The sequence below is a fragment of the Dysidea avara genome, chromosome 1 (assembly GCF_963678975.1).
Source record: "Dysidea avara chromosome 1, odDysAvar1.4, whole genome shotgun sequence".
NCBI classification, from domain to species: domain Eukaryota; kingdom Metazoa; phylum Porifera; class Demospongiae; order Dictyoceratida; family Dysideidae; genus Dysidea; species Dysidea avara.
The window spans coordinates 61,540,404-61,556,764 of NC_089272.1; the positions used below are offsets into that span (position 1 = coordinate 61,540,404).

General features: G+C 40.7%; 2 protein-coding genes across 2 annotated transcripts; both read left to right on the forward strand.

Moving 5' to 3' along the window:
- The first annotated feature begins 7,663 nt into the window (after window positions 1–7,663).
- On the forward strand, window positions 7,664–8,797 carry LOC136248211 (uncharacterized). The gene has a single exon (XM_066040022.1). It carries the CDS (start codon window positions 7,664–7,666, stop codon window positions 8,795–8,797), a length of 1,134 nt encoding a protein of 377 aa, XP_065896094.1.
- On the forward strand, window positions 8,794–10,824 carry LOC136248218 (uncharacterized). The gene has a single exon (XM_066040032.1). The coding sequence runs from the start codon at window positions 8,794–8,796 to the stop codon at window positions 10,822–10,824; it is 2,031 nt and encodes a 676-aa protein (XP_065896104.1).
- Window positions 10,825–16,361: the final 5,537 nt, after the last annotated feature.

Below are 16,361 nucleotides of genomic sequence, written 5' to 3' on the forward strand. Positions count from 1 at the left end.
TGTAACTTCTTCTAGCTGAACTCTCTACGGGTGGCTTGTTTCTAGCTGAACTCTCTACAGGGTGATTTGTTTCTAGCTGAACTCTCTACAATGTAACTTCTTCTAGCTGATCTTTCTACAGGGTGATTTGTTTGTAGCTGAATTCTCTACAGGGCAATTTGTTTGCAGCTGAACTCTCTACATGGTAGTTTCTTTGTAGCTGAACTCTCTACAATGTGACTTCTTCTAGCTGAACTCTTTACAGGGTGACTTGTTTCTAGCTGAACTCTCTACAGGGTGATTTGTTTGTAACTGAATTCTCTACAAGGTAACTTCTTCTAGCTGATCTTTCTACAGGGTGATTTGTTTGTCTCTACAGGGCAATTTGTTTGCAGCTGAACTCTCTACATTGTAGTTTCTTTGTAGCTGAACTCTCTACAATGTAACTTCTTCTAGCTGAACTCTCTACAGGGTAACTTGTTTCTAGCTGAACTCTCTACAGGGTGATTTGTTTCTAGCTGAACTCTCTACAATGTAACTTCTTCTAGCTGATCTTTCTACAGGGTGATTTGTTTGTAGCTGAATTCTCTACAGGGCAATTTGTTTGCAGCTGAACTCTCTACATGGTAGTTTCTTTGTAGCTGAACTCTCTACAATGTGACTTCTTCTAGCTGAACTCTCTACATGGTGACTTGTTTCTAGCTGATCTCTCTACAGTGTAACTTGTTTCTAGCTGAACTCTCTACAGGTTGATTTGTTTGTAGCTGAATTCTCTACAAGGTAACTTCTTCTAGCTGATCTTTCTACAGGGTGAATTGTTTGTAGCTGAATTCTCTACAGGGCGATTTGTTTGCAGCTGAACTCTCTACATGGTAATTTCTTTGTAGCTGAACTCTCTACAATGTAACTTCTTCTAGCTGAACTCTCTACAGGGTGACTTGTTTCTAGCTGATCTCTGTACAGGGTGACTTGTTCCTAGCTGAACTCTCTACAAGGTAACTTCTTCTAGCTAATCTTTCTACAGGGTGATTTGTTTGTCTCTACAGGGCAATTTGTTTGCAGCTGAACTCTCTACATTGTAGTTTCTTTGTAGCTGAACTCTCTACAATGTAACTTCTTCTAGATGAACTCTCCAGAGGGTAACTTGTTTCTAGCTGAACTCTCTACAGGGTGATTTGTTTCTAGCTGAACTCTCTACAATGTAACTTCTTCTAGCTGATCTTTCTACAGGGTGATTTGTTTGTAGCTGAATTCTCTACAGGGCAATTTGTTTGCAGCTGAACTCTCTACATGGTAGTTTCTTTGTAGCTGAACTCTCTACAATGTGACTTCTTCTAGCTGAACTCTCTACATGGTGACTTGTTTCTAGCTGATCTCTCTACAGTGTAACTTGTTTCTAGCTGAACTCTCTACAGGTTGATTTGTTTGTAGCTGAATTCTCTACAAGGTAACTTCTTCTAGCTGATCTTTCTACAGGGTGATTTGTTTGTCTCTACAGGGAAATTTGTTTGCAGTTGAACTCTCTACATGGTAGTTTCTTTGTAGCTGAACTCTCTACAATGTAACTTCTTCTAGCTGAACTCTTTACAGGGTGACTTGTTTCTAGCTGAACTCTCTACAGGGTGATTTGTTTCTAGCTGAACTCTCTACAAGGTAACGTCTTCTAGCTGATCTTTCTACAAGGTGATTTGTCTGTAGCTGAAGTCTCTACAGGGCAATTTGTTTGCTGCTGAACTCTCTACATGGTAGTTTCTTTGTAGCTGAACTCTCTACAATGTAACTTCTTCTAGCTGAACTCTCTACAGGGTGACTTGTTTCTAGCTGAACTCTCTACAGGGTGATTTGTTTCTAGCTGAACTCTCTACAATGTAACTTCTTCTAGCTGATCTTTCTACAGGGTGATTTGTTTGTAGCTGAATTCTCTACAGGGCAATTTGTTTGCAGCTGAACTCTCTACATGGTAGTTTCTTTGTAGCTGAACTCTCTACAATGTGACTTCTTCTAGCTGAACTCTCTACATGGTGACTTGTTTCTAGCTGATCTCTCTACAGTGTAACTTGTTTCTAGCTGAACTCTCTACAGGTTGATTTGTTTGTAGCTGAATTCTCTACAAGGTAACTTCTTCTAACTGATCTTTCTACAGGGTGATTTGTTTGTCTCTACAGGGAAATTTGTTTGCTGTTGAACTCTCTACATGGTAGTTTCTTTGAAACTGAACTCTCTACAATGTAACTTCTTCTAGCTGAACTCTCTACAGGGTGACTTGTTTCTAGCTGAACTCTCTACAGGGTGATTTGTTTGTAGCTGAACTCTCTACAAGGTAACTTCTTCTAGCTGATCTTTCTACAGGGTGATTTGTTTGTCTCTACAGGGCAATTTGTTTGCAGCTGAACTCTCTACATTGTAGTTTCTTTGTAGCTGAACTCTCTATAATGTAACTTCTTCTAGCTGAACTCTCTAGAGGGTAACTTGTTTCTAGCTGAACTCTCTACAGGGTGATTTGTTTCTAGCTGAACTCTCTACAATGTAACTTCTTCTAGCTGATCTTTCTACAGGGTGATTTGTTTGTAGCTGAATTCTCTACAGGGCAATTTGTTTGCTGCTGAACTCTCTACATGGTAGTTTCTTTGTAGCTGAACTCTCTACAATGTGACATCTTCTAGCTGAACTCTCTACATGGTGACTTGTTTCTAGCTGATCTCTCTACAGTGTAACTTGTTTCTAGCTGAACTCTCTACAGGTTGATTTGTTTGTAGCTGAATTCTCTACAAGGTAACTTCTTCTAGCTGATCTTTCTACAGGGTGATTTGTTTGTCTCTACAGGGAAATTTGTTTGCAGTTCCACTCTCTACATGGTAGTTTCTTTGTAGCTGAACTCTCTACAATGTAACTTCTTCTAGCTGAACTCTTTACAGGGTGACTTGTTTCTAGCTGAACTCTCTACAGGGTGATTTGTTTGTAGCTGAACTCTCTACAAGGTAACTTCTTCTAGTTGATCTTTCTACAGGGTGATTTGTTTGTCTCTACAGGGAAATTTGTTTACAGCTGAACTCTCTACATGGTAGTTTCTTTGTAGCTGAACTCTCTACAATGTAACTTCTTCTAGCTGAACTCTCTACAGGGTGACTTGTTTCTAGCTGAACTCTCTACAGGGTGATTTGTTTGTAGCTGAACTCTCTACAAGGTAACTTCTTCTAGCTGATCTTTCTACAAGGTGATTTGTCTGTAGCTGAAGTCTCTACAGGGCAATTTGTTTGCTGCTGAACTCTCTACATGGTAGTTTCTTTGTAGCTGAACTCTCTACAATGTAACTTCTTCTAGCTGAACTCTCTACAGGGTGACTTGTTTCTAGCTGAACTCTCTACAGGGTGATTTGTTTCTAGCTGAACTCTCTACAAGGTAACTTCTTCTAGCTGATCTTTCTATAGGGTGATTTGTTTGTAGCTGAATTCTCTACAGGGCGATTTGTTTGCAGCTGAACTCTCTACATGGTAGTTTCTTTGTAGCTGAACTCTCTACAATGTAACTTCTTCTAGCTGAACTCTCTACAGGGTGACTTGTTTCTAGCTGATCTCTGTACAGGGTGACTTGTTCCTAGCTGAACTCTCTACAGGTGATTTGTTTGCATCTGAACTCTCTTACATGGTGGTTTCTTTGTAGCTGAACTCTCTACAAAGTGACTTCTTCTAGCTGATCTATCTACAGGATGACTTGTTTCTAACTGAACTCTCTACAGTGTTATCTGTTCATAGCGGAACTTTCTACTGGGTGATTTGTTTGCAGCTAAACTCTTTGCATGATTGTTTCTTTGTAACTGAACTCTCTACAAGGTAACTTCTTCTAGCTGATCTCTCTACAGGATGACTTGTTTCTAACTGAACTCTCTACAGTGTGATCTGTTCATAGCAGAACTTTCTACTGGGTGATTTGTTTGCAGCTAAACTCTTTGCATGATTGTTTCTTTGTAACTGAACTCTCTACAATGTGACTTCTTCTAGCTGATCTCTCTACAGGATGACTTGTTTCTAACTGAACTCTCTATAGTGTGATCTGTTCATAGCGGAACTTTCTACTGAGTGATTTGTTTGCAGCTAAACTCTTTGCATGATTGTTTCTTTGTAACTGAACTCTCTACAAGGTAACTTCTTCTAGCTGATCTCTCTACAGGGCAATTTGTTTGTAGCTGAATTCTCTACAGGGTGATTTATTTGAGCTGAACTCTCTACATGATGGCTTCTTTGTAGCTGAACTCTCTATTAGGTACCTTCTTCTAGCTGATCTGACTACAGGGTGACTTGTTTGTAGCTGAATTCCCTACAGAATAACTTGCAATGTAATATAACTATGTAAATTATACATGCAGCTGAATGCTTTATTAGGGTGACTGTTCTATTAGAGTATCTCGATCTCGCATTTGCTGCACGTAGTTGCCTTTCGAATCATAACTCAGTGATTTGTAATGCGATTCTTCTGTACTACTGCAAGAACTTTCTATGATGATTATTCCAGCTACATACTGATTTTCAGCTCGTTGCTCTTAGCGGTTTGCCTGGTAGACACGAAAACTAATAGTTTTTTTATTCACAAAAATCGATCGCGTAATTTTGACACAGGTTGGGTTTTGTATCATATCTCCATGGTCTTTATCCCGATTCCTTGCAAACTACAAAAAGGCACTCCTACGATGGTTGCTCCATCTACATATCAATTTTCAACTGATTCCTCCAAGAGGTTTACCCTGTAGGCGTGACATACCTTCGACCTTATTTTACGCAAATAATCGGTCATAACTCCGTGAATGTTCATCGGATTCCTACCAAAGTTGGTACGGAGATCCGCCTTAATGAGCCCTTTAAGTGTGCCAAAGTTCAGCCCAATCCGAGCACGTATTCGTGTTTTATGGCGAATTTTGCGAGATGAAGAAGAAAAAAACGAAGAAATTAAAACGAAATTTTGTTCGCTCGTATCTCGAAAATGGCTGGACCGATTTTCTTCAAATTTGGTATGTAGACTCCCCTAACTGGGCGGCACGTCTCTAGCAAAGTTAGTTCCAATTGGATAAGGGATCACAGAGCTACATAGGTGTGAAAATTGCGTTTTCTTACTTCCTGTTAATATACTCACGGTGTGGCGCGCCGGCTTCTTGGGCCGCACGACACACTATCGTGTGTCTTGATATCAATATTCTTTATTTATTGAACAGGTCTTTAGAACAAGGAACTTTCTGGTAGCAGACGATGGTTAAGGATGAGTGAAGGTCAGGAAAAAGGTCAAGAAGAAGAAGCTTCTTTACTGCCAGAGAATGGCCTTTCTGATGGAGGATTTCAGACCACACAGCCTGAACAAACAGTAAGTGACTTAAAGAGGGAAAAGGCAACAGCAAAGACAGGGTTTACAAAGGTTAGAAGGTGTTTATTGACAGTGATTCAGAGAGAGGATACAGACAGTGTAGAAATAAAAGGTATTTGTGAGGAGTTAGATGTAGCTTTAGGATGTGTTATGAATGTTATGGAGAGGTTATATGATAGGTACAAGTTAGACAAAGATAGTAAGAGTGCAGACAAGTTTAGTGATGAAATAGAAAATATTGAAATAGAATATAGCAATGCGCAGAATCGAGCGCAGGAAGTCTTGGATTCACTAAGCACACCAAGGAGGTATGACAAGTTCCTAAATAGATTACAACAACAAAAAGAAGATAGACAACAGCCAAATAGAAAGGAACCTGGGCTACCTCAACAAGAAGCTCCTCCAGATCACCAGCCACCACAAGAGAGAAGCTGTCCTGAGTCAGTTTCCGTGAGTAATGCTAGTCAGAATAATTGTACAGACCCCGGGATTATTGGGTTAGATTTGTGGAAACAGCTAAAAAGAGTAACAATCCCAGTTTTTTCAGGTGACAAAAAGACTTATCAAAATTGGAAAGCTGCATTTACAGCTTGTGTGGACAATGCTCCTGCTACACCAGAGTACAAACTGCTACAGTTGAGGCAGTGTCTGGCAGGGGAGGCACTAAAGGCCATTGATAGTTTGGGACATTCGGCAACAGCATACCACACTGCTAAGGAGAGGCTAGAAAGAAAATTTGGAGGACAGCGTCGCCAAATAGCTTTGTATTTGGAAGAAGTGGATAACTTCAGGCCTATTAATCCAGGCAGTCACAGAGATATAGAAAAGTTTGCAGATTTATTAGATGTTACCATTGTTAACCTAAAGGAAGCCAATCGCTTTGAAGAACTTAATGATGGCCTGTTATATTTGAAATTACAGAAGAAGCTACCCACAACAATGTTATCAGGTTATCATAGGTGGATATTTGAAAACCACAAATGAGAGTCAGTTGAAAGTTTGAGAGAGTGGGTTATCCAGGAAGTAGAGTTTCAAACAAAAGCCCTGGAAGCAGTCCATGGATTTTCCACAGTTAAATCAGGAAGGTATGAAGTTAAGAAATTTAAGAAAGATGTACCGTATAGTTTCTTTGGTAAATCCAATGTCAAGCAGGTTACTAGTGAAGACAGACAGAGTTCAAGAGTCTGTAGGGTGTGCAGTAAACCCCATGGAGCATGGGCATGTCCTGACTTTAAACAGATGGATTTACAGAACAGGTGGGACTGTGCTAAACAGTGTAAATTGTGCTTCCGTTGTTTAGGCGATGGTCACTTGGGACAGTATTGTAACCGAACAAGAATATGTGGAATTGACAACTGCAAAGAAGTTCATCATAGATTACTACACAAAGATCGAGGTCCTCGTTCCAGTAGTCAAAATAAAGGAATGGTACATGGGAAAGAAGAACTACAGTTACTGAGTAAACATGATGTGGCCAGTGAGAAGACGATTTGTGCTCCAAATGAGGGGGAGTCAAAAGCTACTAGTGACCCAAGTCAAAACGAATCATACACCACAATTACAACAAACCCAGGTACCATTGCTCTGAGGACAATTCCAGCGTATTTGAGAAATGGTAATAGAAAGATTAAGGTGAACGCATTATTGGATGATGCTAGTACAAAAACTTACATCAACTCAGATGTTGCAGCAGAACTTGGTCTACAAGGACCAAGTTTACTTACAAAAGGTTAATGTTAGCGTATTAAATGGTCATGTTGAAGCTTTTGAAACATCTCCTGTGGAATGTACTATTGAAAGTTTGGATGGAAGAGCTGCTGTGACAATTACTGCCCTTACAGCAGACAGAGTTACTGGGGAGTTGAAGGCCATTGATTGGAAATCATGTGCTGCAAAATGGGCTCATTTACAACATTTGGAATTTCCTAAACTAGGATCACGACCAACAGTGGATGTGTTGATTGGCCTTGATTGTGCAGACCTCCATTTTTCATTCAAAGATATTCGTGGAGCACCTGGCCAGCCAGTGGCACGTCTTACCCCATTAGGTTGGACATGTATCGGTGCCATGGATGACAATAAACAAACAAAACTGAGTAATAACTTTGCTTGTACCTTCTTTTCTGTAGGTCAGACAGATACTAAAAAGGTAAATTTGATGTTACAAAAGTTTTGGGAAGTTGATACTAGTGGGACAGAAGAATTTTCAATATTGAAAGCTGAGGATAATCTGGTTTTAAATATGACAGAAACATCTATAGCCTACAATAATGGTTGTTATAGAGTCGCTATTCCTTGGAAGGAAGAATTTATTAACTTACCAAACAATTAAGAGATGGCAGAGAAGAGACTATACAACCTGGAGAGACGATTGTTTAGAGAACCAGAAATTGCTGAAGAATACAAGAAGATAATTGGTAAACATCTTGAAAAGGGATATGTGACAAAGGTACCTTTAATGGAGGATAACCAAGTGGTGAGATGGTACTTACCTCACTTTCCTGTTGTGAAGAAGGATCGATCAACCACAAAGGTACGAATAGTATTTGATGCTTCAGCTAAGTACAATAATGTTGCCCTAAATGATGTTATACACCAAGGTCCCAAATTACAGAATGACTTGTTTAATGTTTTACTCCGGTTCAGAAGGTATCCCATTGCTTTGGCTTGCGACATCGCAGAAATGTATTTAAGAGTAGAATTGTATCCTAAGGATAGGCCATATCATAAATTTTTATGGAGAGACATGGATGTTAAGAAGAAACCAACTGAATACCAATTTAATCGCTTAGTGTTTGGGATAAACTCATCACCTTTTTTAGCCCAACTTGTCTCTCAGCATCATGCAAGGATTTATGAAAAACAGTATCCTAGAGCGGCAGAAGTTATATTAAAATCAACATACATGGATGATAGTATGGACTCAGTAAGTAGTGAAACAGAAGGGATTGAGCTTTATAAGGAATTGTCTGAATTGTGGGATAAGGCAGGCATGCACACTCACAAATGGTTATCAAATTCTCCGAAGGTGTTGGAAAGTATTTCTACACAGTGCAGAGCATCTGAAATGAATTTGGACAGTGATAAATCTTTACCAGTAAAAACTTTGGGTGTTTTGTGGCTAGCTAATGATGATGTGTTTACTTTTAAGTCACAGGTCAATGACAAGGTAATTATACCAACTAAAAGAAGTTTTCTAAAGTTAATAGCGACCCTGTTTGATCCCCTTGGATTTTTGTCTCCATATATTATCAGAGCCAAGATTTTGATGCAGGAAATTTGGATTTGTGGTTTAGATTGGGACGACACCCTACCTGATGAGTTGTCATCCAAGGTGATATCGTGGTTTAGTGAGTTAACTATGTTGACTAAGATCAAGGTTCCTAGAAGCTTTCAGTTAAGTAGAAATGTTGTATCTGTTTCATTACATGTGTTTGTTGATGCATCTCAGGATGCTTATGGAGCATGAAATCAGAATACAGTGATGGAAAGGTATCAGTCTCATTTTTAACATCTAAAACCGGAGTAGCTCCTTTACAGTCAGCAAGCATTCCCCGTTTAGAATTAATGGGGGCAGTGACAGGGAAGAGATTGGCTTTATCTGTGGCAGAAGCATTGAATATTGACAAACAGTTTATAACGTTCTGGACAGACAGTACCAGTGTGTTGTGGTGGATAAAAGGGCACAGCCGACAATTTAAGCCATTTGTAGCAAACAGGATTGGAGAAATTCAAGCATCTGTTAGTCCGGATAAGTGGAGATATGTACCCACGAAAGAAAATCCTGCTGACTATTTAACAAGAGGTACTACATTGGAAGAGATATCAGAGTTGAGAGCCTGGTGGGAAGGGCCAGCATTTTTGTCTGACAGTCAGAGCAATTGGCCGCAGCTTAACATGGTATTCAATTCAGATAATGATACGACAGAATTGAAGAGAAAATATGTTATACGTAAGAATCCAAGTACATGTATTGCTACGCATTTATCATCTACTGCTACACTATTGAATGATGGTGTGTGCACTGGGAGGCTACAGCCAAACAGATTCTCAAGTTGGAGAAGGCTGACTAGAGTTGTGTCTTGGATTTTGAGATTTATAAACAACTGTAAAAAAGAGAGTAAGTTAGATCAAGTAGAGTTAAGTGCAGAAGAGATGTCAGACGCTGAGCATTACATAATCAAAGAGATGCAAAGGAAAGTGTTTAAGGAAGAGTATTTGTCTTTGGCGAATCATAAACAATTTCCCACAAGCAGCAAGTTACTAGGACTCTGCCCAAAACTGGATAGTGAAGGTGTGATGAGGTCAGATGGACGATTGACATATGCAGAGTTCCTTCCATATGATATAAGGTATCCCATAATTCTGCCTCGCAAGAATTGGGTAACGAAGCTCATAGTCAAGCACCATCATGAACTAGGGAATCATTGTGCTGGTACAAATCAAACTTTATCTTTATTGTCCACTAGATTTTGGATCATTTCTGCACGAGAAGAAATTATAGAGTGGGAAAGAGAGTGTGCCATTTGTAAAAGGAGAAAAGCTAAGGTAGCTCAACAGATTATGGCACCGTTACCACAAAACAGACTTACTACATCGTTACGAGCCTTTACCAAGACAGCTGTTGATTTTGGGGGACCATTCATGACAATGCAAGGAAGAGGAAGGCCACGACAAAAGAGGTATTTGTGTTTGTTTACTTGTTTGGCTTCCAGAGCCATACATTTAGAAATGGCATATGGTTTAGATGTGGACTCTTTTGTGAATGCTTTAAGCAGAATGATTAATAGAAGAGGTATCCCAGAGGAAATGCTGTCGGATAATGGAACAAATTTTGTGGCAGCTAATAAGGAATTGTGTGAGTTGTACAAGGATCCAAAAACTAAAACAGCTGTAGCTGATAAGGGAATTAAGTGGACATTTAATCCACCTTACGCTCCACATTTTGGAGGTGTCTTTGAAATTATGATAAAATCAGCAAAGAGAGCCATCACAGCAATTTTGAAAAATGCTGAGGTAAATGATGAAGAGCTGATGACAGCATTTTGTGGAGCAGAAGCACTAATCAATTCACGACCACTGACCTATCAGTCAGCCAGTGTTAAGGACAACATTCCCCTCACGCCAAACCATTTCTTACATGGCCAAGTTGGAGGGCAATTTGCTCCAGAGGTAATCGATGAAGTGGGATTTAATCCTAAGAAACGTTGGCGGCGGATACAAGAATTAGTGAGACATTTTTGGAATAGGTGGCTCCAAGAGTGGATACCCAGCTTAAGTCCTAGACAGAAGTGGTTCAGGTTAAAAGCAGATGTCAAGCCTGGAGATACAACGTTGCTAGTGTCCTCAGATACCCCTCGTGGTCAGTGGCCTCTTGGAAGAGTATTGGAAGTGTATCGTAGTAAAGACCAACATGTTCGATCACTCAAGCTACAGGTTGGGGACAAACAGTACATAAGGCCTATTGTAAAGGTCTGCCCACTAGAGCTGGATTAAGAATATTTACATATACGTAAGTACTAAAGTGACCAAAATTATGGAACATTAATCGATAAATTCAGTATGTGTCAATTAACTTTAAAGTTGTAATTTAACCTAAAAACTTGTCATGTGGATCATGACAATGAGGGGGAGGATGAAGCCCCTACCAATGCATTTAATATCACTGACTATGTTAAAGTCACTTCAGGAAACACACGATTAGGATCTAGCTATAAACTGCAACACGTAAGAAATACCAATGTTTCCAGCAGCAACTTCTATTTCAGCAGACTCCCTCATATATATATGTGGACCTTCAGCATACACTAGATTTTAAGGACTACTAGTGATTATACTGTACATATCTTGTTGTATGTATGTTGTAAAGCAAATAATAAATAGCTAAATAAATAAATAAAACGAGACTAACGATATTCAAATGTTCAGTGTCAGGGGCGGTGGAGCAGGCCAAAGAGTGAAGGGGCCAGGCCAGCTGTAAGTTGAAGACCAAAAAAAAAAAAAAAAAAAGGGTCACAGCCTGCTGACAATGGCTGCTCTCCACCAATTATATCTCCTTGTTTATAACTACACATACGTAGCTAAGTAGTTTGCTACACTGCTTCTCTGAATACTGTGACTGCTCTATTAGAGTATCCAGATTCCTGACTGTTCTATTAGAGTATCTCGATCTTTTCTTGCAGTGTCCCCAAAAAAAGTGGGGGGGCAATGCTCCCCCGTCTCTACCGCCTATGTTCAATGTCATGACTGAGGTAGCTAATGACTAGTCTGGCGCCGCCCGCCCCTTCGCATAAAGTAAGGGTCTGGTGAATTAAATTCCTCCAGAACAACTCGGTGATACTAAGCAAACCAGACCCTGTCAAGTCAGTACAACCTGTGGTGGTATGATGTCGTCCTGCTCTCCTGGTAAAGCTGTATTGGACATCGTATGTGGTTCGTTAAGCGCTAGTTTGTGTGTGAAAGATTTGTACAATGGTTCTAGCCGCTGTGTGCTTCTCGGTTCTGTGGTGCTGACGCCTTGTGAATTCGAGCGTCGCGCTGGAAGAGGGAATACCAAGAATTGGAAGAAATCTCTTCGCTATTGTGGGAGACCATTAGGAGAATTTTTGGAGTCGTATACTAGTTCGGAAGGAAGAAAATGTTTTAAGTTTGTTTCGTCACTTTTTGATTCTTCAACAGCCAAGACATCCGGGGTAACAGATTTGTCCGCGTCATCTGTTTTACAGCCTAGTGTTGCTTTAGCTAGTCTTAGTACATCGTCTTGCTTAGTGGATACTGGCAAGGTTTTGACTCCTGTGGTTGCTTGTACCATAGATCCTTTATATCCTTGTACTGAGTCAGTTGCCAGTTTCTGTCAGCAATGTTTCAATTAACACTTCACCAGTGCCAGTCAACAAGTCCTTAGTTAGTGCTCCACCATCTTTAGTCAGCAAATCCTCAATTGTTATTTCACCATCTACACAGGGGCGTAGGCAGGATTTCCAAAAGGGGGGTTCTTTTCGAAAAAAACTTTAGAATGCCACCTGAGGTAGCACTTTTACGCTTCATTTATTTCGTAGGTGTGCACATGTAAACACGTGTACACGTGTAAACATGTGTATTCTTATAAATTCATTCGCAATAGCGAGTAGAGGTACTTGAATTCCTCTGCCTGAAGACCTGTAGCTACCCATTTCAGTGGATTTGTGTAAGTTAATTCAGTTCTAGTTAACCAGTATCACGATTTAAAAAACTTAACTCTGAAAAGGGGGTTCGTCCGAACCCTTTGAACCCCCCCTGGCTACGCCCCTGCTACAGTCAGCAAGTCCTCAGTTAGTACTTCACCATCTACCGTCAGCAAGTCCTCAGTTAATACTTCACCATCCACAGTCAGCAAGTCCTCAGTTAATACTTCACCATCTACAGTCAGCAAGTCCTCAGTTAGTACTTCACCATCTACAGTCAGCAAGTCCTCAGTTAATACTTCACCATCTATAGTCAGCAAGTCCTCAGTTAATACTTCATCATCTTCAGTTAGTGAGTCATCAGTTGATAACTTAGTCAGCAAATCCTCAGTTAATACTTCATCATCTCCAGTTACTACAGCCGTTGCAGCTGATGATCCAGATCTTTTGTTATCTTCCCTTGAAGCCGCCCCAGTCACACCCCGTCACCTGTTTCAGATCTAAATGACTGTCCTTTGTGCAATAAGCATTTCTCCTCCTGTTCACATCTCTGGCAGCACATTAATTCTGTTCATATTTCAAGGTCTACCTTTCCACCTGCTGACTTTTTTGACTCTTGTAATCATTTGATTTGCTCACAACCTTCCTGCCATTGGGCTTCTCACTTACGTTTTCGTAATTCTGGATGTAGACATCTTCTGAGTACAGGAAAACATTGTGGTGCACCACTTGTAAATGCTAATACTGTGTCAAGCATTCCCTTATCTCAGTTGTCCATCCCATGTGCCTCCACTCCCCCTTTCATTGATGAACCTTCCTCCACTTCATCTGATCCATTACAAATTGGTTTAAACTCTGTTGCATGTGGCTCTTTTCAAGGTTCTGTGGCTATGGAATCTGAGGTACTTACCTTTATGATGGACCATGTTATGGTTTGTCCTGTTAATACTATTGCCCATGTTCCTCGTAGTGTCCGCCCTCTTTTAGCCAGGGTCTTAAGTGTTGAACTTCGTAAAGCTTGCTCATCTGTTTGGGGTTTTGTTCGCTTGACTATGTTTGCAAAAGCTGTTCTACGCATTCCAGCTACTAATAGTCAACGTCGTCGCTTTGTCATGTCTTCTGTTTTACTCGACCGTTTACATATGTGACCGGATTTGCGAAAAGGTACCTTTTCCACACATTTTACATACTAGCAAACAAAATGATGTAACAGTTTACTTCTTCTACTGATTAACTTTCTCTTAGTATCAAATTGTAGCCAGATACTGTAGCGACACTCATGAAAAATATCAGGCAAATATATGCAACGATTAAAAAGTTATGAAGCTTCAAAGTTCAAAAAATGGGTCAAATTTTGTGTGTGAAAAAGGTACCTTTTCGCAAATCCGGTCACATATTTGGAATCAGTCTGGGGGCATTCATAGCCTTTGGAATTCTTTGCTAGATGATCTCAAAGTTTCTAAGCCTCATGGAGGGGTTTCTCATGGTTTGTATTGTAAGGCTCGTGCTTTGTTTTGGGCTAGGGAGGGAAGATATAGTAATGCTCTTCAGGCCCTTTAATCTCAGGGTGTTGCTGGTCATGATGATGATTCTGCATATGAAGATTTGCTCCATCATCACCCTTCTTCGCCATGTCCAGATGTAAGCGTGTTGCCTTCTAAGCCTGCATTGACAGTTGATGACTCAATGGTTTTGTCTTGCTTGCGAGCATTTCCAAAGGGCACCAGCCCTGGAGCTTCCAAACTCCGTGCTCAACATTTGTTGGATGTGATTGCTGGGTCCACTGCTCCTGCCGCTCGTGATTGTCTTCTTTCTCTAACCTGTCTGATGAACCATTTGCTTTCTGGAAAAGCTCCTTCTTGTCTTTCTCCTTGGTTGTGTGGAGCTCCTTTGACTGCTTTGCTAAAGAAAGGTGGAGGGGTCCGCCCAATTGCTGTGGGTGAAGTAATTAGGTGCCTAGCAAGTTGATTATGTTGTCTTGCTGTTCGTCCTTCTCTCCCTAGTGTTTTTATCCCCTACGGTCAAGTGGGGGTTGGAATTCCCTGGGGGGTTGGAGACTGCTATCCACGTTACTCGTCATTATATTTACCAACATGCTTCTGACTCTTCCTTAGCTCTGTTAAAAATAGACATGAAGAACGCTTTCAATGAACGTAGTCGTACTGCTTTTTTCGAACGAGTTGCTGAAGATTTCCCAGAGATTTCTGCTTGGGTTAAGTGGTGCTACTCACAACCTGCTGAGCTTCATTTTGGTTCTAGACGTATCATGGCCTCATCTGGTGTACAACAAGGTGATCCTTTGGGCCCTTTGCTTTTTTCTTTAGTTCTGTGTTACAGTTTATTGATTTTGTCAAGCTTCATGATTTAGTCAAATTACATCTGTGGTATTTAGATGATGGGACATTTATTGGTTCGAAATCTTCCTTACTGAAGCTTTTAGATTCTTTCTCAATTCATGGTCCCCGATTTGGTCTCCATTTAAATCTGTCCAAGTGTGGACTATTCTGGCCTTCTGGAGACTCTTTCTCTGAATTTCCCACCAGTATCAACCGAGCTGGTGAAGGTTTGGAGCTTTTGGGATCTCCTATTTGGGGAACTGACAACTTTTTCGATCAGTTCTTGTTCTCTCGTTTAGCCAAGGTTACAGCTGCTCAAGACAGCATTGCAATTTTAGAAGACCCTCAAGTCGAGCTTCATTTACTACGCAGCTGCCTTGGAAGCTGCAAGGTCATTCATCTTTTGCGCACAGTGCCATTCTGTATATTGCACTCCTTTTTAGAACAGTTTGATTCTAATCTTAAATCTTGCCTAAGTTGCATAATACAATGTAGTCTTCCTAATGATTCTTGGTGCCAAGCCACTTTACCATTTCGCTTGGGGGGTCTGGGCTTGCGCTCATCCTTTTCTTCCGCTGCTGCGGCCTTTTTGGGTTCATGTAATAGTGTTCGTCTCCTGGCTTCTCATCTTCTATCCCAGGACTTTCATGATCTAGTGTTTCCAAATGAAGAACATGCTGTTGCTACCTTTGAAAGGTTTATATCTGATATCTTTATTCCCTCTGCTACCCAGCAGGACTTACAGGCTCTGTTAGATCAAAATCAATATGACCAACTATTTGCTTCTTTCAACATCCGAAACTGTGCTCGACTTACTGCTCTCTCTCACTCATCTGGTACTAGCAGTGGATGGCTCAAAGCTATTCCTCAAGTCTCCCTTGCTCTGGCTATTCCTGGTCCTGAGTTTGTTGTTGGCCTTCGTTTGTGGCTCGGAATCCCTCTATTTCCACTTTCCCCATTATGTGTGTGTCTTACTTCCATTGACCAATTTGGTGACTATCTTCTAGAATGTTCTCATGGTCCTATGAGAATTCGTCGCCATGATGCTCTAGTTGACATGCTTTGTCCCAGAGTCACTCAGGAGTTTTGAAGGAACAACGTGTTTCTTATGAAGATAATTCTCGCCCAGGTGATGTGTACCACCCTGACTTTCAGCATGGTCGTCCAGCTTATTTTGATGTGTCTGTTCATAGCACTACCCAGCCTTCTCACATTTCTTTTTCTTCTTCTTGTGCTGGGGTAGCTGCTGCAGCAGGTGAGTTAGCCAAGGACCAGAGACATCAAGATGCTGTAGAGGAGGCAGGGTGTGACTTTGTCCCACTTGTTGTAGAAACTTTTGGTTTTTGGTCACCATTTGCGCTTCAGACCCTTCGTACCATCGCTGAACGCACCACAGCCAGAAGTGTTGCATCAACCAAACAGGCTCGTAAACATTTGTTACAACAACTTTCAGTTTCTTTATGGACGAACAATGCCCGTATGATTTTACGGTACTGGGCTTTGCAGTGTGAGGACTCTGATTTTCCTTTCCCCA

Coding starts and splice junctions, on each gene's coding strand:
- LOC136248211 (XM_066040022.1), top strand. CDS start 7,664: ATGGCAGAGAAGAGACTATACAACCTGGAGAGACGATTGTTTAGAGAA.
- LOC136248218 (XM_066040032.1), top strand. CDS start 8,794: ATGAAATCAGAATACAGTGATGGAAAGGTATCAGTCTCATTTTTAACA.